Source organism: Cricetulus griseus (assembly GCF_003668045.3).
Source record: "Cricetulus griseus strain 17A/GY chromosome 1 unlocalized genomic scaffold, alternate assembly CriGri-PICRH-1.0 chr1_0, whole genome shotgun sequence".
Taxonomy (NCBI): domain Eukaryota; kingdom Metazoa; phylum Chordata; class Mammalia; order Rodentia; family Cricetidae; genus Cricetulus; species Cricetulus griseus.
The window spans coordinates 88,930,300-88,954,859 of NW_023276806.1; the positions used below are offsets into that span (position 1 = coordinate 88,930,300).

General features: G+C 38.2%; 1 protein-coding gene across 1 annotated transcript in view; it reads right to left on the reverse strand.

Annotated features, from left to right (window-relative positions):
* The window catches only part of Mme (membrane metalloendopeptidase), an 81,183-nt gene that overhangs the window by 35,354 nt on the left and 21,269 nt on the right, over positions 1-24,560 (reverse strand). The window contains exons 3-8 of the mRNA XM_035451602.1: positions 12,249-12,410; positions 11,261-11,341; positions 11,067-11,162; positions 10,847-10,965; positions 9,698-9,763; positions 583-717 (exon numbers count right to left, since the gene is read on the reverse strand). Of these exons, the coding sequence (XP_035307493.1) occupies positions 583-717; positions 9,698-9,763; positions 10,847-10,965; positions 11,067-11,162; positions 11,261-11,341; positions 12,249-12,410 (659 nt within the window). The remainder of the gene's footprint in view (positions 1-582; positions 718-9,697; positions 9,764-10,846; positions 10,966-11,066; positions 11,163-11,260; positions 11,342-12,248; positions 12,411-24,560) is intronic.

A 24,560-nucleotide genomic window follows, 5' to 3' on the forward strand; every position in this document is an offset into this window, starting at 1 on the left:
TCCTGCATGGCCCATCTTAAGACTCAGAGAACAGAGTGTTAGCTAGCCCAGGCTCCAAGGGCTTGCCTGGGAGCAGAGGAAATGGAGAAATCCCCTTGGCTCTGTTGCTAAACTCAGTTTTTCCTGAACTCAGGAATCCCAGAGGCTGAAATCAGTGTATCACTTACCCTCTAACCAAGTCCTTAACAGAAGGACAGAGATGATCTCTGATGATATTTTGTATTTCAGAATAACATAAAGGAAGATTGTTTAGAAAAACTGCCATAGTTTTGCAAGTGACTTCCTGGGTCATGAGGTCATTTCATAGTCTGAGTGTAAGATTTTGATGCAACTGCTTATTATATAGGTAGGCGGTGAAGTGCAGAGTATTTGCTATTTGTCAAATTTAGTGTGTCTTTTGGATTTCAGGAGATTCTATAGTTTCAAGGGTTCTCCTGAAGTCAATGAGCCATTACTAGCCTATGCATTTTTATCACTGACTTAAAGAGCTACGGTTTTATCTTAAAAATAGCATAGAGAGGAGGGAATGAAACAAAAAGTGGTTGACATTATTCAGTATCCCAGAAAAATAATGTGTTTTACATTGGCAATTTCTTTTTCCAACTCCATAACTTTATTCATTTCCAAAGAGAGCTGGTTTTCATCAATCGGCAATCTTTCTTCCTGACGAATCAGTCTGGCCACAGAAATCATAAAATCCACATATGCTGTGCAAGCCTGCAAGAAATAAGTCATAAGTTGTTGGGGGGCCTTCTGATATTCATCATGGCACATGAAGGTTTTAAAGTATTAATTTTTGGTAGCAGAGAAAGCACAATAAAATGGAAGTATTTTCTAAGTGCTAAAAGAAATGACTTGTACAGATTCCTTTAATTAGAGCTGAGGTGCAGCAATAAAATACCATTTTTAATGGCTTAATTTATGGCCATTTGTCCATGGAGATTATGTTATTTTTCAATATATTTATTTTGCCTTTATAAAAATACAGTTGTAAAGCATTTGTTGAGTAATTACAAAATTACTTCTTTTCCTTTACTAAAACTTTGCTCTCAGGTTGACTTTGCACATATATATAGTATTTTTCAACTAAGAACCAGCTACAAATTCATGTAGTATGATCAGGACATCTTCATATCTTGGACCAAGCTAATTGAGACTGCTCTCAGTAGTTCCTCCAACAAACAGCCAAAGGTTTTAATTTTACCCAAAATCCTTCCCAATACTGTGAAGTTTTACTATAGGATACCATGGATTTAGATGTCATCTTTCTTCCATAAACTCAATTCTTTATATTTTATCTTCATATACATTTTAATGTATAAGCAGAAGCTGTAAACTCTTTATACTGTCAACCTTTTATGGATTATACAAATGCCTTATTTAAGTTCAGTGACAGTAAAACCAGGAGAATTCAATCCTACTTTTGCTAAGTTTCAACACCCTGCTACTTATTAGATATTATTATGCATCAGCAATTAAAATGAAGTATGATCATTTAAATTTAACCCAAATTCTAGTTTCTGGCAGGTGCTTTACTGTCATCAGGGGAAATCTGCCACACAACTCAGGGATAAGTGGTATCTTTGATGCTTGCAAGACTTGGTGTCCAGGTAAATATAAATGAAGGTTATATGTGTGCTAAAAAGAGGTACAACTTTCAGTTTCATGACAGTCCTATATCCCTACTAATGATTTACAAGCACAAAGGGCACCCTTATATTCAATTTGAACATAGAAGTACATGTGTATTTACAGGTATTCATCACCAAACATAAAACAAATAGTAAAGTAAATAAAATGTTCTATTAAATAAGAGCCTTATACAAAATGTGTAATCATTATAAATCTCAAAAACTCAGTGTACTGCTACCAGTGACCCCCATTAAATACTAAATAGACAGTTCCCTGGAGACAGGGACTTTCTCTGTTGAGGGATATACTGTAATGTTATGACTACCCGGGTAGTGGTTTCATCCAAGCTTTTCAATAGGATAAACTATTTTGGGGGTCTTTGAATTTGCATTTAAAAACCCAATCACTAAGGTAGTAGGAATGAAAGACAATTTCATATAAGTGATTGCCAACTTCACTCTTTTCCTATTAAAAGCTAATCAGAGTTCTTGTTTCTCTTTGAAGTAAACAAGTATGTCTGGGTTCATACCTCATGGGACAACCTAGTCCAAAGTATAAGAATGCAGTGTTTTCAATTAACTATATTTCAAAGCATATAAATCTATCTGCTTTCAGCAGGGAATTACCACTGGCTATGAAGGAGATGGTAATTTAAATTTTCTAATATCAATCTTTGAGATTTCTCTTTGTTATATGAGATACACGTTAGTTAATGAAGAGAGAAAACAACAAGAATCCTTCTGTGTACTTGGCCGATTCTGCAGTCTAGTTCTTCTTTACAAATATACCTGATGACTGTGGAGTTGTGGTTGGTGACATCAAAACCCAACCTTTTAGGCCTGCTGAACTGGTGAAAACTCCTATTGCTAGCTCTGGGCACACTTGCATAGAATGCAGTGTTTTGATGAACGAGGTACAGCCTGACAGCCACTTCTCTTTAAAACATGTATTGTAGCATCTTTTCTTCCCAAATTTCTATAGTAATCATCAGAACTCAATCTGACTGCTGCAAAATTCTTACTGAAGGCTTTAACTTCTTGTTATTTTTAAACATATAACATGCCAAATGATATCAAGTATATGGATTTGGAGAAACTGAGATATTTTTTAAAATAAAGATTGGTTTTCCTTTCTTGTGATTTAGAGAAGATTTAGTTTTCAGGGCAGGGACAAAAATGAGCTCTCATTTCATGACAGTTGTGTCTTTGAAGAGACAATAAATCAAGGGTCATTTCAGTGGAGAAGAACCCGGAAACACCTCCTATCCCTTTGTTAAAAAAAAAAGATTATAAATCCTAACACTGACATAAGTAGTTTTAAGGGGACAATTGCTTTAAAAAGACAGCATAAAATCCATATAGTAGCAATTTTGTGGGGTTTTAAACCACACATTAGAAAAAACAATATTTACTAATCCTAACATCATGGATTCTTGCTTGATTACAATGATTTCTGTTTTACAATAGCAGATAGTGGTGTTTATAAACTGGCTCTCCCATCTTGGGAAAAAACTGTTCTGTATTAGAATCACTAAATAGGAACACAGCAGGGCCATTTTACTACTATCCTTCAGACTTTAATATCATTCTTAATGAATGACATAAAAATCCAGGAAAGAGAAGCAAACTCTCCAGTCAGATTGGATAATGACTGGGCAGTGGTGGTGCATGCCTTTAATCTCAGCACTTGGGAGGCAGAGGCAGACAGATCTCTGTGAGTCCAAGGTCAGCCTGGTCTACAAAGCTACACAGAGAAACCCTGCCTTGAAAAACCAAAACCAAACCAAACTGAACAACAACAACAAAATAACTCAGATTACTGATGCCTGGATACCCTGGTGGCGACCTATAAAGAACAGGAGTTTCATATCCAGATATTTTGTTTATGAGACTCAGCAGTTTTCAGCTTTCTGTCTTTTCCTTCCTCAGAAGAAAATCTACAAAAAGCAGACCAAGAAATAACTGAGAAGTCACAGAACTATGCTATAGTTAGCTATTAATGCTGGGGAATATTTATGTGTCACTCAGGAAGCTTACTGATAGAATCCACAAAGTGTACCAAGGACACCAGGCTAGAAAGATGGTGCTTCACATCAAAAGGGCTCAGAAACTTCCTATTAGACAACATGCTACTGCTGGCACAGACTTGCTCTCCACAGGGGACTGTGTATGGAGAATTGCATACCTATTCCTGGGAACCAGGGACAAGGTATAGCTGAACCTAAAAACAACTCTACGACAGGACTTATGGAATACAGGACCCAAAAGGATCTACCTTTGCCCAGGGAGGGGTCTGAGGCTGTGGGGAGATTATCAGAAAGAACCTGGAGGTTTATACAAGATTTTCAAAGGTCTATTGCATATGCAGGTAACAAGAATTTTCACAAACTGCTTTCAATTTCTAAAAAGTCTCTTCTAAAATTTACTAAGTTGAAAATAAACTGCCCCTTTATGTTTTGTTAAATGCATATATCAAGACTGGGTAAACTTTCTGGGTTTAGTCTCTTTCTGGTATCCAGAAATGAGGCCAGTGGCTTTCCTTCTACCATCTGAATATCAACACTAGTACATAGAGAAACTACGAAGGCCATGTATATTAGTTGAGAAGCTTAAAGTACACATGTTGTCTATGATAAGTGGGGGAGAAGGCCATCTTTCAGTTTATCCCAGATCCACTTGTTTTCATCAAGTCCGCTATCCTCTTTCACATGAAAGAGCCAAATAAGTCTTTCTGCATTACAGCACAGTCTACACACTGCAGTCAGAGAGTTTTTGTAAAGGCCCAAATGAATAGAATCTAAATTGTTCATCTACTCATTAATTCATTAGTATATCACCATTTTATTATCATCATAATACTTCCTCAATTTGCATTATGTCCTTCCATTATTTCCTTTCTCACTTTTGTCTCTTTTATTCTTGCATCAGTTGAGTTCAATGACAGCAAACATATTGTCTCCAAATTCCCATTGCCTAGAAGAGTTGCCACACTGTTTTAAATTCAATGTATATTTATTAAACAAAAATAATGAAGTTAAAATTTAAGTATATTAAGAAGATTTCACTCACTTCCACTCGATCTCCAGGCCACAGCAACTTTTCTTAACTTGTCCTTTGAGTGAGCAAGCAAGTAAAATCTCTACATTTAATCTGTCTGTTTGAGCATGCTCATCCCTATGACTATAAGTCTTGGTTTGTGTTTTTTTTTTTTTTTTTTTCCTGGAATTTAGTGAATTAGGGTGGGAGGGTCTGCATTTTCTCTGATTTGGACACATAGGCCTTGGGTCATCTTTTTCTGTCTTTGATCTACTATGGCCATGTTTCAAGCCCTTTATCCTTATCACAAATATTCCTCCATGTTTTATGGTCTCACCAGTTTTAGAAGAGTTTTTAATTAATTTATAGCTCTTGCCTTCTCCTCTCTAACCAGGCCTTACATCATTCTAACCATAATTTCTCATCTCCAACTTGTGCCTCCTCAGACTCAACTTCTCACTGAAGGGTTTCCTTATTTTATTTTAACCCTAAATACATAGTTCAGCAAAGTATTTTGTTGATGGACAAACAAGAACATAAAAGAACCATGATAGCTTTTCTAAGAGTGGAATGTGAGAGCTAACTGCCCAGAGTCCTGTCACTGGTACATTCAGAATAAGTAAGGAAACTACTGCCCTAGCCTATTCTGCCTTGTCAGACAAGCATTGGTACAGAACATAAGAATGTCTGTAACTATAGGCAAGTATTTTAGGTTTCCAGCCTACGGATTTCCTTAAAAAGGAGAAGGTAAAATTAAGCTTACTGAAGTTAAAAGGTAGACAAAAAGAAGCCTAGAGACCAATCCTAATTCATCCCAGTACAGAGCCCAGGAGCCTTTCTTGAGGAAGGCCATTTCTTAAGAAAATTAAGATTATTTCTCATGTGAGATGGTTGAATGAAATTCCATGATTGAGAATAATTATCTTTTATGGGCAATGTATATACCTTTGACAGTGTTTTCTCAGAATAAGTATTTACACTTTTGGCTTGCACCTCATTACTTCTGTCTTTTAAAGGACAGTCTATCATTAACTATCTTCTGTGATAATCAGAATAGCCATGGATTCTCTTATCAAAGCAGAGATCTAGCATGATAGACTCCTTGATAAACTCATTTTGAGAAAAGTTGTCATTAAATGTAGACATGGTGCACATGTATTCATTTCTAAGAGGTTTATCTCCACACAATTTCTTGACAGTCAATATGTACCCTCATTGTTGAAACACTAATGAAGGGAAAAGTCACAACTTTATGGTTGAACTAACTTCATGGTACTCCTAGGCAGAATGTATAGGCTACTGTGACCAGTAAATGAGAACAAAATCATGTTTTCGACTTAACAGAAATTAAGACATCTGGGAACTGATGATATGTATAGTCTTTAGTATGCAAAGTCATATTGGGTTCAAGGAACTTAAATCCGGTAAGTCATCAGAATACCATTGTAAACTGATGAAGAATTCTCTTTTGTTCATTTTTTGTGTGTGTGTGTCTATTCTTGTTGTATGTATTTCAGCTCAGTATCTCCATGCATTCTCTTCACAGAGGACCAAAAGGCCTGAGTTAGTCAGTCTCTTTTTCTCTCATCATTATCTTTTAGGATCTATAACTTCCCTCCAGTTCCAGAGAGAAAATGACTAAAAACCATCTGATCAAAGCCATTTTTCCATCCATATTGTAATTCTACCTTAAATTTTGGGATGTTCAATAAATAAAGAAGCTGAGGTATGTTACTTTTGATGGCCTCACTGGTCCATCACTAACAATGTAAAGGAGAATCACTGTCAACATTTTCCAAACTCTTCCACAAAACTGAAAAGGGCAGAAAAAAAAAAAAAACTGGGCAAATATCCATGATGATGACCAGAGTGACATCCTCAGTAAAATGCTGATAAGTTTATGTATGATAAGTGTTATGTATGATAAGTGTTTGACAGACAGAACATAAAAAAAGCCTTTTATCCATGATTAAGATAAATTTATGTCAGGAAAAGTATATAAATATCCTTCAATAATAATCAGTAGACGTTACACATTATATTAACAAAATGAAGTTCAAAACCACATATTCATCTCAAATGATGGGAAAATTCAACATAGTTTTAAAGAAAAATTTCAACAGCTTAAGTTCAAGAGGAACATATGTCAGCACAGTAAAGGCCACAATGATAAGTCCACAGCTAGCGTAAGCCTTACTGGTGAAAAGTCAAACACTTTGCCTCCAAGAGAGTACTAAAAGTACTAAAAGTACTAAAAATTCAAGAGAGTACTAAAAGGCCCAGCCAGAACAATTAAGGTAAGCACAAGAAATAAATGCTATCTCTATACAGGAAAGGAAGCAGTGAAATGGACTGTTTGCCAGTGGTATGATCTCATACATAGAAAATGCTTAAGGTATCATCAAAAATAGTGTTAGAACTGAAAATAGTTAAAAGAAACCTATACAAAAAGATCAGTAGCACTTATACAAACAAATACTGAATTACTTGACTTAGAAATGAAAAAAATCCAATTTACAATAGCATCAAAAACAGGAGTAAATTCAGCTGATATTTTCTAACCTTCTTTATATTTAGTGGGAACAACACTACAGTCTGGCCAGCCTTGGCTACAGAGTAAACCCTTTCTCAAAAATCAAAGTAATCTATCAGTTAAAAAATTAGAGGAAATGGTCCCGCACTTCCCCTCTTTTCTATTTCTCTTTGACCTTAAACATGAATATGGCACAGTGAGCCAATTCTGGCATGCACACTAATGTAAATTCCAGAGGAAGATGAGATTAGAAGAATGAAATTAAAGGCCACTGAGGCCATAGGGAGTCCTATGTGTCCTACCTCACCTGGGCTGCGTGCTTTGAGATAGGAAAGGGAAATAGAAATATTGTCCTTTACTTCAGGCACTGCAATTTTAAGTATCTTTGTTATTTCAGCTCAGACAAAACCCAATCCAATACCAATTTATATGCTTAAAGAGATAAGAAAGTCAGTGTAAATCAATGAATCATCTAAATGATGGCTACACAGATGCAGAAAATGATACTCTATCTCCATGGAGTGGCTAGAACAGCTCTGGTTGCACAGCCTTTTGAAAATGCAAATTTAGGGTTTCTAATTCTAGAGACATAACAAGAAATGTGTGTTACCAAGTGAAGGCCCCAATTCTGTAATGGATGGACAACAATTCAAAATTTTAAATAAAGCAAGTCTTTTGCAGCTTAAGTGAAAATGTCTCTGTATCAGATGCACACCCCAGGTGGCCAGTTTATCACCTGTCTGACATTATAAACTAACGGTGAAGAAAAATTTCACAAAATAGTCTATCATCTTCATAAGATCTTATCAAAGAAAAAGGAAGAAACCACGCCACCTTGACTATCAGGTACAGTTTGATATCAGAAACGTTAAACTATAAAATAAAAACTATCTAAGGGCTGGAAACCACTGACAGTTTATAGAGTACAGTTGTGAATATGAACAGCTCTTGGGCTGAAAACAAGAAACAAGCTGACATTCTCCTTTCACTTCTAACTCTGCAGCAGGAAACAGCGGGACACTTCTTAAAGCCAACAGTTGCATCCCACACAGAAAGCAGATCACACAGATATCCTACATCCATTTAATTACCTGTGCTATTAATTATGGCCTTTGTTGTATATATTTTACTTCATTTCAGTGTTGTGTATCCATTCAAACAGATAGCTTATTCCATGTTATTTGAACTTAACATGAATTCAAGACACAGTCACGTTTAGCTAATAATTTTAGCCAAGGAGTGGTTCCAGTCATACTACCACAATGTGACTCTTTAGGATCACGAAAAGCAACCATAGTTTTCTTCTGTGTTTCAAAATGAGTTATGAGAAAATAATCTACAGGATAAACACCTTCCATCTGATAACTAATCACACTCAACATTGCTAGTTTTAAACACCTTCCATCTGATAACTAATCACACTCAACATTGCTAGTTTTGTCTGTTGGGATTCCTTGTATCAGTAAGAACACATTCACAACAGCCTAAGGTAGGAAAGCATGTGAGATAGTAAGAACAAAATCCAGGCCAACAACAGCTTTGTGGGGTGTGATGCCCATGGCTTAGATGCTATGGGAAAGGGAGTAGAGGCTCCTACCTGCATAGTATTCTCTGAAAAAGTCCTGGAAGGGGATCTTTCGCTGTACCAGTCAATCCCTGTCCTTCCTGACAATGCTCTAAACTATGGTTAATCTAACACTTTGTTTTTCATTAAATGATCCAATTTAGATGTGAACAGAAACATTTAAAACTGATTTTTTAAAGTATATCATGTGACTTACAAGGCTGGGGAAACCCACAGAAACAGCTGACCTGAACATTGGGGAATGCTTGCTCCTCAGACTGATAGCTGGAATACCAGCATGGGACTGATCCAGACCCCAGGAACATGGGTTTCTGTAAGGAAACCTGGGAAATCTAAGGGTCTCCTGTAGAAGTTCAGAACTTATCCCTAGCATAGGTGTGGACCTTGGGAGCCCATTCCATATAGAGGGATACTCCCTGAGCCAAGACACACGGGGGTGGACCTAGGCCATATCCCAAAGGATACAATAGACTCTGATGACACCCTATGGAAGGCCTCATCATCTAGAGGGAGCAGAAAGGATATGTAATAGATAGGGTTTTAGTTGGGGGGCGGTGGTAGGGGAGGATTCAAGGGAGAAGGGAACTGGGATTGTCATGTAAAACAATCCTGTTTCTAATCCAAATAAAAAAAGTTGGAAATAATAAAATAAAATAAAAAGAAACTGAAAAAAAAAAAACCCTAAGAATGAACATTCACATGAGGAATTCCAAGCTTCCTACTTGACTTCCATTAGTCTAGTGGGGATGTTGGTTCTATCAAAGGAACTTCAGCACTGTGTGGCTTTGGTATTTCCCCAGCAATGAATGTAAGGATTTTTCAATTTGGCTCTAGTCCTTTTCGTTATTAAAAGTTTGCACAGATGGCTGTGCAGTCTGTGTCTGATTCTTTTCTCCCTCTGCTTTTATTTACCTCTTTATATATTCCAGTACACTCATAGTAGTCTCTGGAAGGGAGGCCAAGTCGAGGCTGGTCAAACTATAAAAAAATATACATCAAAGAAAACAAATTATTCAGCGAGTAAAACATTTGGATAAAATACAACTAGGCCCATTCCCCTGCTGTTTTTAAGTGCAGTAATCAGAAACGGAGTAAATAAATAACCAGAAAAGGTTTCTATGCTACTTGCAAGTGTTAAATGCATGGGCAGTTAAATAATCTGGGGGATTTCATTGTGGATATGTGAATGAAACTAAGAAAATTTGAACTAAAAATACCCTGGGAATGATTTTAAATTCAGAGCAGAAAGTAAAAGGAAAGAAAAAAATATGAAGATCTGGCCCAGTGAATTACCCTATTTTCCAGTTTCTGGATATTCTAATATGGTCCCCTGGGGTGCATGTTTGTCTGTACCCCCTTAACTGGGTGTGTATTCTAACTGGTAGAAGAAAGTTGTATCCTTCAAGTTGATTTGGTGCATGGTAGTGGAGGCATGGAAAACCACCACAGTCACTCTGCAAACTATTTGCTGGTGTAAATCTTGCCAGAAAATTTGAGATTGTCTACCAACGAGGCAGGGAGAAGACTCCCCCTGAGATATCCCCAGAGGTGTGTGCTCAGAAGGATTTTAGCAGGCATGGGCAGTGGCTGGCTGTGCAAGAAAAGTTTTTGCTGCTCTTGTATATGGCCCCATCTTGGTCACCGATGAAAGGACAGATGGGTAAACTGGCAGCTTTGTGAGACTGCTTGCTATGCAGTATACAGCACAATGGGTGCATTAGTAGCCTAGAGCACTGATAGATGAAGGTGGGAATCCCTGAGTACTTTATATAAATCAATGCAAGAAACATGCAAATAAACTGGGAGTCATTTTTATAGTAAGAGGATCCTAGGAAGCTCTCTAAAATAGAGACAGCAGAGAGAGAGAGCTCAGTGTCTAAACATATCGTTAATAAAATTCTATTAGCATGGAAGCTCAGGGCAGAGAGCCAGGACATGGATTTATTGCCCCCTAGTTCATACAATGAAATCGAGAATTCATATTACTCAAATACCAATGAAAACAGTGCACATGGAAATTTCACTAAAGTTACAGATAGCTGTGGCTGCCTGCACACTTACATGAATTATATGGTGGGTAGAATTCTTATCATCAGTGCCAACAAAAAAATTAATGAGGACTTTTTTCCCATATTTAGAATTCAGTTGTGCAATAGATTTTTCAGCTGTCCAAGAAGTACCTAAAGGAACAGAAGGTGAAGCATGTTTTCTGAAGCTTTGTTTTATTAGCAATACTACAATGTGGAAATTATTAATTTCAAAAAGAGGGAATTTGCCTTACCATATGTTTGTTCCCAGTTTTCTGATGCTACTGGCCACCCATAAATATCTGGTAACAGTTTGAGTAGAGGTTGTCCTCCTCTGTTATCAATAGCAGCTTTTTGGAACAAAGAAAATAAATTCAAAATGGGGTTATGTGTATTCTATTCATATTATGTTACCAATATATACATATTTCAAATAAAGAATACTTACACTCATTTATACAAGACCTGTATAAGGTTTTTGCTTTCTGCACTGCTACTATGTCTTCAGTTTTGGGCTCTTCAAGGACATCTGAAACAGGACATTTTGTGAGATGCATCAACAGAATTGTTGATTTGGGGTTGTTACTAACATTTTCAACATAGGTCTAATTAAAAATAATTGTTTTCTTCCTCCCCACTCCTAACTCATGAGAAAAACCAAACCATCATTCCTACAACAGATGTGGGGTTTGTTCTTCTAGCCAAGTTACATATAAGTCTTTTTCAGTGGCCCGTGATTGTGTGAGTGTGTGTGCATGTGTATATGAGTGTGTATGAATGTGTGTGCATGTGTATATGAGTGTGTGTTTCTCAGCCTCAGGTACCAGTTACTTTTCTTGAATTTCAGATTAAAAACAAAACAAATAGTACAAAGGAATTTGGGACTTATCGTAGATAATCCTCTTGATGATTATAACATAATTATTTTTGTGGGAATGTGCAATGCATGGTCCAAATGTATTGTTCTCCCTGCTTAGATATTAAAACATAGAGACTCCCATTTTTCTCACTTCTATAAGATAAGTGGATGGATGGAGAAGGTAGAGATGAGTCTAAACATTCTCCACTTTTTAAGGAAGACAAAGCTTGGTAAAATCTTCATTAACGTTAACACAACACCAGACAAAGTGGTGTCAGTGGAAATAGTTCAGTAGAAACCAGCCATTAAATGTTTCCCTTCTACAAAATTACTTGAAGACATCATCACTAGGGATGAAAACCTTTGTAATTTGTGTATCTAAAATTAAAGAAGGGAACATTAAGAAATGCCAACTCACCCACTACCCTCATAGTAACTCAATGGAGGTCTGCAAATCTTGGAGGAAATATCTACTCTAATCTTTTGCAAAATTTCCTGTAATGGCCAGCAGCTCCATCTTTAAAAAACCGGATGTCAGAGAAAAAAAATTCAATTGACAGACACAGTCAACACTAACCTTTCAAAATGACTTCTAACTCATCTCTTAAAATGTCAAAATTACTGTATCGGGAACTGGTCTCAGGAATGACGTTGCGTTTCAACCAGCCCCCACAAGCGTATTTGAAGAAGTCTGTACACGGCTCAACAGAGGCATCCATGTTCTGGATCAGTCGAGCAGCTGCAAAACCAGAGAAAGGACCAGATGAAATGAAGATGTATTGTTTAACTAGGCTGGAAAGAGGAAGGGAGGCTCTTCCTTCTTCATATCAGCTTCACAGAGGTTCTTCTCTTGTATTTATATAATAGTCCATTCTGATAGCACCATGACTATTTATTTCTGTAGTTCCCTGTCCCTTTACCATTATAGTGGGTTCATTTTATTTCTGAGTGGCTGAAGTCCTCTATCCTAAATCCCTACCTTTCCCTAATGTGTCTCCTTTCACCTGGCTCCCAATAACTGAATTTTTGTTATTTACTACTTCAAGGAAAAAGAATTATAGGACTACTTTGTTATGGCCATCTTGGCCTGCAGTTAACATGGTGTCATTATGCATTCTGGCAACTTTTAGTTGCTGTTTGCTTTTCAGCTGTTTGCGTGTCTTTCACATTATATCTGAAACTTTAAAGGATGCAGGGCTGACTGCTAATGGATTTTTAGCAGCTCAGTAAAGATCTGAAGCCTGTCAATTAGTCTTTGTATCTTGCTTACAGTTCTTTAAAATTTTATCGCACTTTTATTTATTTATGTATGTGTATACAGGTGTGCCACAGCATGAATGTAAGGTCAGAGGACCACTCGTCGGAGTTGGTGCTCTCCTTCAACTGTGTGGGTTCCAGGATCAAATTCAAATTGCCAGGTTTGGGGACAGGAGCTTTTACCCACTGAGGTATCTCTCAGATCCCACTTACAAAATTTTGAAATTAAAATTCATGTCCAATTTGCATTTGTTTATGGAGAGTCTGTTATAAAATTGGCTGAAAGCTTGAAAGATTTTTCTGAAGCCCAGTCTCACATCTTTGAAAACTGTGATAAACACACAACATTTAGTATTTACAGTGTGTAAGACATGTACTTTTAGGTGCTTTCACTGGCAAAATATGAATTATTACATTCTGAAGATTAGAATAAGGCGCAAGGCTCATCTGCTTTACAGTTGCAGGACAGAAGTGCCACTCCCTACAATCCGCCATGCTTTCTTTCTCACAGAAGGTTCAACTGTTTGGTGGTGAAAACACAGGAGCAATTGAGAATTCATTGGTTTCAGCAGAGTATACATGCTCAAGTGAACTTCCAAAAGTACTTCACTTTCTGAACCAATTAACTAATTCCCTAAAAATTTCAAGAAATTGCTGAGCTGTGTGGATTCTTTTCAACTTAGTATAGTAAATAAGTTTTGCAGCTGAGCTCCAAGCCCCTAACTCTAAGCACCTTTTGGATGTGTTTGCTTGCACAACACCTCAAGTCTAACTCTTAAACTTCCTCGGGGTTAACCACAAATCAGTCACCTCTCAACTTCCTTGCTGTTGTATACAGCACATTGTTGCCACAGACTCTCAGGACTAAGTTCTTGGGTAAGACTGTATTTCTTCCATATCTTTGCTAACTTTAATTCCTTAGCTTGTTTTCTATGTTTCCTTTTCCATTGTCAATATGAACCCCATTTACATCTTCATTTTCTGCTGGCTCTCTCTTCTATATATTCTGCTTTTTTTTTTTTTCAGACTAAACTCCCTAGAGACCCTATTCCACTGGCCACAGCATTACTCAAAAAATGTCAGTGGCATGTCCTTTCCTTTGTTAAATGACAAAGTCTTTAACTTGTTCTTGAGGCCATCCTCTTCCCATGATCCTATTTACATTTCATTCACCTCTCTTCCTACAAGACAGGGCTCCTGGGTATGCTAGAGTACTCCCAAGTTCCCTAGCACTGAACTTTTGCTCCTGACCTCCTCATCCCATATCTCAGATCCCTTCTCTGCTTCTTTCTAATTTCTACCTACCATTCAAGGTTTGGGTCATGTCCCATTTCTTTCCTACAATGTTGTGACTCCGAGCTATAAGCTATGCCTCTCTCTAGAATCCATAAAAGTTCACTGCCTCACTCAATCTTTAGTGTTCAGATGAAGCTTCTTGGAGCTTTTCATTGTGGACACTTTGTCCTCACCAATTTACTGATGTCTTTAATCCTTTTATCTGTCCATCAACTGACATCTATTAATGGGTGCAGTTATATACCTGATCTGAGTTCTCCTCTCCTCCCACGAGTCAGCTCAGTTCTTGTTTTAGTGCCTCCAAAGTCCACTCTTATTGTTCCAGTCCAAGTCTTTATTCTGTGTCAGGCCATGTTCTTTCACAAGCTTTGGACCAAGGCCCCATTCACCCTAGTCCGCCCTGCACTCTGCAAACACATTCATGTTCTTGAAACATTTCAGCAAGGTGTATTCCAGCTGAGGTTTCAATGGAGTCCTTTACATTCATTAAAACAAAAAAGTCTGAAGAAACCAAACCAAGCAAGCCAACCAACCAACCAACCAACCAAACAAACAAACAAAAGCACCACACCCAGGGACTCCACAGCATATTTTAACCTGCTATAGCTAATGAAGTCTCTGTCTTTATTTCCTCCCATGAGTCACCTGCCCCAGTCAGATCAGTTTCTCCTGTGAAATAGCTCAGTTTTCTGCTTCTGGAACTTTGACTTGGTTGTCCCAGCCCCTATCTCCTGCTACTGCATCTTTTGCATTTTTCACATTCATGAATTGCAGGCATTTTTTAAGCCCAGCTTAAATCCTCCACCTTGACAAAACCATCCCCATGATACCCATGTCAGCTTGTATCATACTTATCACATGGGAACCAATTCAACTTCTCCAAAACCTAAACTCCAGCTCCATAAAGGGAATAGATTCATTCCTCAGTTCTCACAGGGTCACACACTGGTGGCTCCAGACCCACCAGGAAGATTCTAGCCTTAACGCAATAGGAGAAGATAAGAAAATTTAAAAATTGCTGGGCAGTCGTGGTAAACACCTTTAATCCCATCACCTGGGAGGCAGAGGCAGGTGGATCTCTGTGTGTTCAAGACCAGTCTGGTCTACAGAGTGCGTTCTTGGACAGCCAAGGCTGTACAGAGAAATCAACTCAAAACAAGACAGAGAGAGAGGGGGAGTGAGAGGGACACACACACACACACACACACACACACACACACACACACACACACACACACGAGAGAGAGAGAGAGAGAGAGGGGAGGGAGGGAGTGAGGAAGAAGAAAAAAGCAAAGAAACAAAGAAAGAAAAGAAAAACCTAAAAATGATAGGGAAGAAAAAAAAATTCCTTCAACTCTATGATGGCAGGAGAAAGTGAAATCAACACCCCCATTTAAGAAGATTGCCATGTAAAGTGGAAATCCCACAAATGTGGAGCCTGAACACGCTAACCAAAAACCTAGAACTACACTCTGCATGGTTTTTTTGGAGCTTTTATGCTTGAAACTCCAAAGGTTGATGTTGTGATAGGCACTGACATTTGGGGAACAAGTCAATTCATTCTCTCTCCTAGGAAGTGGGTGATTTATGTGAACACCGTAGAACTGCACAGTCTACTGGACAATCATAAAAAAGTGATGAGCTTGCACAATGAACACTAGGAGTAGTAGGTAAGTCTTATTGCCCATTTGGAATACCACATACCCCACCCATCAAATGCTTTGAATGAAAATAATGACCTGGGTTGAAATTCTTAGCTCATGAGGATAAAAATCAGTCGCCTGAATGCATGTGAACTTCCCATACCCAGCATAAGGGAGATGGATTAGTATTCCCTCTCAGGCCAGCATTCCTTGCCAGATCCTAGCATCTGTACTAGCCCAGAGAAACAGCACTCAGAGACAAGAAGAGAGCTGAGAATAGACAGTTTTGCTAGCTCCTTCCAGTGCCTCTTGGTAAATCCCATTGACTAGAGCTCACCCTTAGTGTCAGTGCTTCGAATTACTTCAAAGAAAGTCCTGTTCTGATGAATATTTGGGGGGCACAGGCCAATGCAAGTACCAGGCTAGCACTTTTAAGCTGAGTCTTTGATGAACCGTCCTTTAATCTCTTATCATGGGCTGATTCTCATTTTGCACCTTATCCTCCGGACCTCCACTGTGCTGGCTTTTCTTTGAAGTCAGCAGTAGACATGTGGGTAGAAGGACCACAGGAAACATGCAGGACAGTCAAACTGGTTGTAATTGTCTTTCTGTTTTGTTCTGTGTTTCAAATTGCTGGATGTCCACCCACAGCCACACCTGGGCTCTTCAGATTTTTTGTTATGCATCAGTTTCTGGACAAATGACTGTGTTTTAAAGTCAAACAAAATTATTTTACTTCAACAAGTAAACACAAAAAGGCAAATGTATTGATATGGAATGTTGTTCAGCAGGTTGTAAGTGGAGAAAGAAATGCTCCAGTGTAAAAAGCCCTATGGAAAAGCCCAAAAAGTCTTGAAGGATAGATGCTGGGGTACATTCTACAGTTATATCTATGGGGAGGGGGTGTGGGGTGTTTAATTTTGTATTATTTGCTTATCTTTATTTCCCAATTTGTATTAGATGAATATGCATTCATTACCCTTGCTATAAAGAAAAGGTTAATTTTTAAAATAGTCACATAAAGACAAGCAAAGCAATCTTCCATTAATAATGAGCTTATTTCTTATAAACGACAATTCTGAATGTTCTGGGCTGATAAATGGCACATCATTTTTTTCTCTAACTAATCTTCTCATAACATTCTCCCAACTTATTTGACTGTGGGAATTTAAAAACAAGCTCGGCTAGCATCTAGGGAAGTCATTAATTACTGTATTCATTACCAAGGGTGTATTGTGTCGTTATGACTTGGAGATGGAATATAAGCTAGGGAAACATTTTGGTCTATAAGTCAGAGAGATTTGCTTTGAGTTCCAAAGTTCTGTGGCTGTTTAGTTGCACATTAGTAAGTAATTTTCATAACACCAGCAGCAAGTGAATGTTAGACACATAACGCTTGCATCTTGGTGTGTGTAGGTCTGTGTGCAGGCTTTCCTGGTGTGACCGTCCAGAAGGTTGTGGCATGTGACTAGCAGAGCTTTCCCCTGTGCTTCTCCTTTACTTCATCCTATGTTCTCTTTTGTTGTTGCTTTGCCCTTCTCTTCACTTTGCCATGCCATGCTTCAGTCATAGAGTTCCTCCTTCCAGGAGAAAGGCAAAGCAGAGTGTCAGGGTCTGGAGCATCAGACTGGAGTAAGTATTAATGTAAGCAGCATTGGGTCAAGCAGGGATGGAATGGGGCCATTGCAGGGATTGCAGAGGAGCAGAGATCTGTCTGACCAATATTTTAAGCACACAGGATTCAGAGACTCCCAAAAATCGCAGTAAAAAGTTTGGGGAGCAATACTTTCCAACCCTGACAGAAAGACTTTGAAACACACAGATATGTAGGATCTATTCTTGATCAATTATACCAGTTTGGAGGGTGATTCCAGAATTTTTAAGGTTTCTTTACTGATTCTAATATGCAGCAGACTAAACAAGTGATAAACAGAGAAATAGGGCCAAAAGATTGGATGTAAAAAACTAAAGAGGTCTTGTGTTTCTCAACTTAGATGTATTTTGTTTTTAAGTGCAAAACCACTCATAGGTTTTTGCACATATATTTAGTGGTAACTTCTGCTGAGTTTCTAGGAACCTTCCCTGTACCTTCCCCGGGCCTCATGTCCAAGGCCTCTCCCACAGGCTTCACACACTTAATGACACTTACTTGACTGACTTAAGCCTCCACAGCACCTACCCAGACACTACCTATGCTTCAGTTTCCCTTGGGGGTTCAGCATGTATGGCAAGAAAGTGACTTTTTCCAGTCTTCCATTATCTCTCCTCGTTCTGAGTCCCAAGAAGGCATGTATCTCAATGGCTAAGTGCTAGTCTAGTGAGTATGAAAATCAGGACTGTAACTCAAATATCACATAAAAGCCAGGGGCAATCGTTGGTCTATCTTTGTTTGCCAATAGTTCCATGTTACAAGATCTCTGTCCAACAATACCAATAGCACACTAATTAAAAATAGGATTTGGGGTTGGGTGGTGGTGGCATACTCCTTTGATCCCAGCACTGGGGAGACAGAGGCAGATGGATCTTTGAGTTCAAGGCCAGCCTTGTGTACAAAGTTAGTTCCAGGACAGGCAGGACTGTTACACAGGGAAACCCTGCCTCAAAAAACAAAACAAAACAAAAAAAACAAACAACAACAACAAAAAGGGATTTGGGGCACCAAAATAACAAAACATTTTAATGTTTATATGAGAATATTTCCTAGATGCCAGTTTTCTGGTCCTGTATGTACACTAACTTTAACAGCAACACCCCACATTTGTCATATGCTCTGGGGCAAGTGTCCATGAAACAAAGGAAGCCTGAAATCAGTATGATTGTCATAGCAGCAAATGAACACAGCACACAGCACTGCAGTACTTCCTATAGACTTCATTTTTTAAACCTGATTCCTACTTAGCAGGTCATCAATGCTTCCCAAAAGAATGAAGTATAAATTCTTGGTAATTTCAAAGCAAATATAGGTGATTCTTGTTATTGATGGACTTTCTGATGTATAAAGCCAATACTGAACTTGTGTACCCTGAATCATAGGCCTTACAGAAAATAGTCAATACACTGACCCAAACCTAAACTAGTTGTGTGTTTCTGTTTAAGGATCTCACTGAGAAAATACCATTGATCTCTGACATGGCACTAACATCCCACACAAATTACCCTTAGTTACAATCTTCTTGTTTGGCTCAGTGAGTACAGGTGTGAATGAACATTCAAACACTTTTCTCTTTTCCACATGTCTAAGAATCTCTGCGAAAGAGCCTGGGCTATTGATTTTGGGATTAAAATTAAATTTAGTGCCAAGGCAAATTACCAAACACAGGGAAACATCGATGCAAATCAACAAAATGGGCAAAACAAAAACAAATATTATAACACAAAACATTTATTTCTCAATTACTATTCCATTTTATAACTCTTCTGACAGGGCTGGAGAGATGGTTCCACTGTTAAGAGCAATGGCTGCTCTTCTAGAGGACCTGGGTTCAATTACCAGCACCCACATGGCAGCTCACAACTGTCTGTTACTACAGTTCCAGTGGATACAGCACCCTCACGCTGCCAGACATACAGGCAAGCAAACACCAATGCACAAAATATAAATAAATAAACAAACAAATAAATAACAACTTTCTGTCCTTGTGAATCAGATTAAGTAGATCAGGTATTTGTTTATAACTCGTGCACCAAATAGATAGCCCTCTCTAGTCTGTGGCAAAATTTCTTCATTGACTATTCCTGTTCTGCATTGAAGAGGGATTTAGGGAATTGTATAGGAGCAAAAATATGTTCAGCCTGTTTTTTCCAAATTACTCTAAGCCTTCTGATACCAGGTTCCAAATAACATTTTGACTTTAGCATCTTAAAATAACTGAAGATTCCAAAAGTATTCAAACAAGGTCAGAGACGTGTTAGGACAGCCAGCAGCAGATGTTTCCTGTAAACCTTAGGCCACTCATTTATGAGTATATTAACAGACACTAAGCATAATATTACTTATCAGACAACTTCAGCTAATTAAAAAAATCTCCTTTGATAACATTCTTAAGGTAATGGCAACTTTGTTCCTCCTCTTCCACCTTCCACCCTTAGCCCTCAACTAAAGTAAAGGCATTGCTGTAACAATTAGAAAGAACATGGGGAACACAGGGAAATGCAAAGTGATCGCCATTCAGAAGGCAGCAATATTCGAACTAGAATCTGGGGGACCATTCCTGAAAAGAAAATGACCCTAATGCTAATAAAATCAAACAGCTTTTATTAACAAACATTCTGGATTCCTTCACAAGACACTCTGCATTTTTTAATGAAGAAAACCCCTGCCCCCAAATTGCTCTTGTGCTGTGTTGACTGAAGAAAAATGGGGTGTGGTGGGACTAATCTACACACTGGTTTATCACTTAATTCAAGCACTCCTATGAATCACTGTTTATGCTCCAGCCCAAGCAATCTAACATTAAGACTTTACAGTTGCTTCATTGGTCAGCACAGAGAAAAGCCATCGCTCGGGCTGGAGATGCTGTAGATTAGTTGGTATAGAGCTTATCCAGAATGCCCATAGCCCTGGGTCCAATCCCCAGCACCAGTGTGCTGTCTCATGCCTGTAATCTCAGAATACACAGGTAAAACATGAGGACTAGAAGTTCAAGTTCACCCTCAGATGCATAGCAAGTTGAAGGACAGCCTAGGACGAACAAGACTCTGAGAAAGAAAGACTGACAATGGCCACTCAACTCTTCAAACTCCATGGAAGCTCCGTGGAAAGACTTTGTACACACTGGAATTACTCTGTACATCTGTGCTCTCAATAAAGAGATCTATTTTTGGTGGCCTGGCTTGCCAAATAATTACTTTATAACTGTATTTCACATACAGATGCTGCCGATTTACAATAGGAATGCATCCTGATAAACTTAGTGTCTGTTAATGTATCAGACATGGATAATATAATTAAGTAGCAAACACAATTAATACACTCCTGCTACTTAGTATCATAGCTGAGTAACCCTGGAACTTAAAAGTGTCAGAGCCATGATCACATGTCTGACTGGGAACTCACTGGTAATGGCCAGCATTTTTGGAAAGTGTCATTCAGACTATCACTATCCAAGACCAAAATTCAAAGTATGATTTCCCAAGAATGCTTATTCCTTTTCTATCACCATAAAGGAAATAGAAACGTAAACAAAAGGGCCCTAAGTTAGAACTCCTCTGTAGACATTGGCTAATTGCTTATTAGTTACCTTTTCATTGCTTTGACCAAAATACCAAACAGAAGTTACTAAAGAGACAGGACTTGTTTTGACTCCATTTTGGAAGGCTCAGTCTGGTATAGTAGTGAAGGCATGGCAGAACAGCTCAGTGTATATCATGGTGGAGCACAAGCCAAGAGAAGGTGATGGGTACTCTGGCTTTCATCTTTTTTCACCTTTCATTTTGTTTGGGAACATATCCCACGTGATGGAGGAGTCTACATTCTAGACAGGTCTTCCCCTTCAGTTACTCCTCACTGGAAATACTTAACATATACCCAGAAGTGTGCCTCAATCTCCCTGGTGATTCTAAAGTCAGTGAAGTTGATGACGATGACTAATTATATCAATATGGATAGGAGCACGTACACATGCTCACATGAACATACACACAGGCACAAGCTTATACATAGTGAACCTGGAATCCATTCATGATCAGACTTAACAGACAGAAGAGAAATTAGAGGGACTTCAAAGACATTTAAATGCAATCATCATAATAACAACAGAAGCCAACATTCACCAAGCACTTAATTTCATGCTATGTATGTTTGTAAGTACTTTGAAGTTTGTTTTCATTTAAGTTTTCATGGTAAATACATTTTTGTTGTTTTTTTGAGACATAAATATTCTGGATAAATTACCTGTACTCCAGAGCACACCACTGGTAAATTGGAAAGTGGATCAGATGCACCTAGGACCCACAGTTGACATTCAAATAGTGGATATTATGCTAATTTTAAAGTAGTCCTGCACAGCAGGTTTATATGCCCAAGGCCACTGAGATGGGCTGTTAGTTTAATTGGAAGCTAATGGTTTCCATATGCCATCATTCTGCCATAGGTCCAGGTAACACTAAAGAATCTCAAGAGCCTTATAAAAGGAAAAAGAAAATCCAAGCCATGGAAGCAAGCATTATCTAGCAAGCCTTGACTTCTTAGACACTCAAGCGAGTTCCATTTCTTTTAATATGCATGTAGTTAGATATAGTTTTTCACCTCATTTGGCCCTGGATTTCAGAATCTTCAATTTTAATGGTCCTACAATGGTAATCTGTAGTTGGTTATCCCCAAGTAAGAGAAATTCTTCAGGCTTATCTCATAGTCCATTTCAATGGATGGCTCACAGCCAAGAGAGGGCCAACAGTAATTTCCCTCTAGGGATTCCTTCAAAATTCACAACCAAAACATATGCTGATAATAAAGGAAAGCAGTGTAATGATGTAACAGTTAACTTAAAGTGCCATGAGTCTAAAAATAGGTTTTTTTCTTTTTTCAGGTGTAATTTGCATTTTGAATGCTAAAAGACTTCTGGCAAAAAGCTATTAGGAATAATACTGTGATTTAAATAATATATCACTTAAAATAAGTTATGAAGTTTGCTGTTGCTTATAATGTCAATGAATAAAAATGTTCCTTTTTTAAAAACTAAAGCTGTGAAAGGTCATGAAAAGGCTGCACTGTTCCCTTGGTAACACTTGGGATAGAGCCCAAGCTCCTAGACCCACCCATGTTCCTCCTGTTTAAACAGGTAATTTTGAATCATGTGTTGGTCAAAGATGACCAACAGACTTCAATGACATGCAATTACTGAGAGGAGCTCAAAGCAGTCTGCCTTTGCGTCAGCTTTTGCTAGGGAGTGGTACAAAAAGAGGTCAAGCCAGGTCAGGACGCTTCTGGAATGCTGTCAAATGGTAAAATGGCTCTTTCCTAGCGAGCACTATTAAGCCGAGTGTCTATTAATAAGACAAGAACTGGGGTGATACAAGACTGTTTAGCTTCACACATTCGTATTTTTAGTAAGTAAATAGTCCTTTTCTATTATAGAAGACCCAGAGGATTATGCTAAATGATTGGCTGTCTCCAAAAGGTTTTCTCCTCAGCAATAATGGGAAGACTCTGAAACTTTTCACTATATTTCAGCAAAATTTTTGAGTACCATCATTGATCCAATACTAGCTGGCACTGAGTATACTTTGGTGGGTATACAGATGCAATTTCCAAGTTAAGAGAACTGTAGACCTCCATCTGATATACGACAATTTCCTTTATATTACATGGAAGTGAACTCTAATACACTGTCTGCAATTGTCTAACTCATCCACTGCTCAAGTGACATGAAAATTCCTACTTTATATGTCCCTTAACGTTAGTTGCTTGCAATGTGCTCCTGGAAACAAGATAGATGTTCATGTATATGAATGAGGAATTTGAACTGGCATTTCATGTGTGAGGCAGATAGGGTAGAGAACTGTGATTGGTGAAAGCAGCCAGGCTTAGCTACATAAGGGTAACCCAAGTCAGAACTCACGGGTTTAAATAAAAGAGAGGAGACATAACACTGAGAATTATGGGCAGAGCAAATAGTAGCTGAAGAGGGAAAACTGGACTGTTTGACACTTTGGTCCCAGAACCTGGCAGGTCTTCTCCAAGTAGAAGGTTAGCTGAAAACTCTCCACATAACAGGACGACTGTGGGAATAGAGACATGCATGAGTACAGACACTCACTGTTTCCTCATTGATTCAAGTCTAGCTTAGGAGGCACAATTATCAAGGTATATGAAATGACAGGTAGGAGAGATAGCTACTAGCAAAGGAGATGTCCCAGCCAGAAATGGGCTAAACCTTGGAAGCTTCATAGGTAGTACAGAGCTAAGAAACCTGACTACCACAGACAAGGACAACAGGAGACTGAGAACACCTCTTCACTGCCCAGTTTGTGCATCGGGTGCCCTGACAAATCACATGACAGAATCCCATGGCTTTGGACTTCAAGATAAGGCACCAGAGAGCCTGTTCATATATTCCACTAAGTTCTAATAACTGTATGCTATGTATGCTGTTAGTTCCTGGAAACATGATGAAAATAAAGTCAAAATTATTAAACTTACATTTTAGTAAGGCACAAACCACACATTGTACAACTGGCACCTCTACGGGAAATATGTAGGGTACTTTGGGACTGAAGAAAGCCTCTGCCTGGTATATTATTCATGTTAGCTAAGAAATAAATCAGAATGCATCTTAAGGTGACCCAAATAATATAAAAACATTGATAACTGTAGGAACACTCAGAGCCAAGGTTTGAATCCCACCACCCTGTACAATAAAAACTAGTCCATTGTGGATACTCCCAAAAGGTTCTTAGTTCTCAGTTAACTGATAGTAAATTGACTCCATTTGTTGTTTGTAAACTAAAATCCACACCTAAATAAAATATGTCAAAGAGCAAATGACTTTTTAAAATGCTCATTTAGTTGAACAGGCACTACCTGAAATTATGTTTGAACTTTTAAACATAATTAGATTTTTGTTTATTAAATAAGGGAAAATGGATTCCTCCTCCCTTCTTCAAGATTTTAAAATTCATAGATGTAGTGGCAGTTAGCTGAGGGACTGGCAAGACCTTGGCTTTCTGTATTGGAGTACAGAAAAAAACTGTTC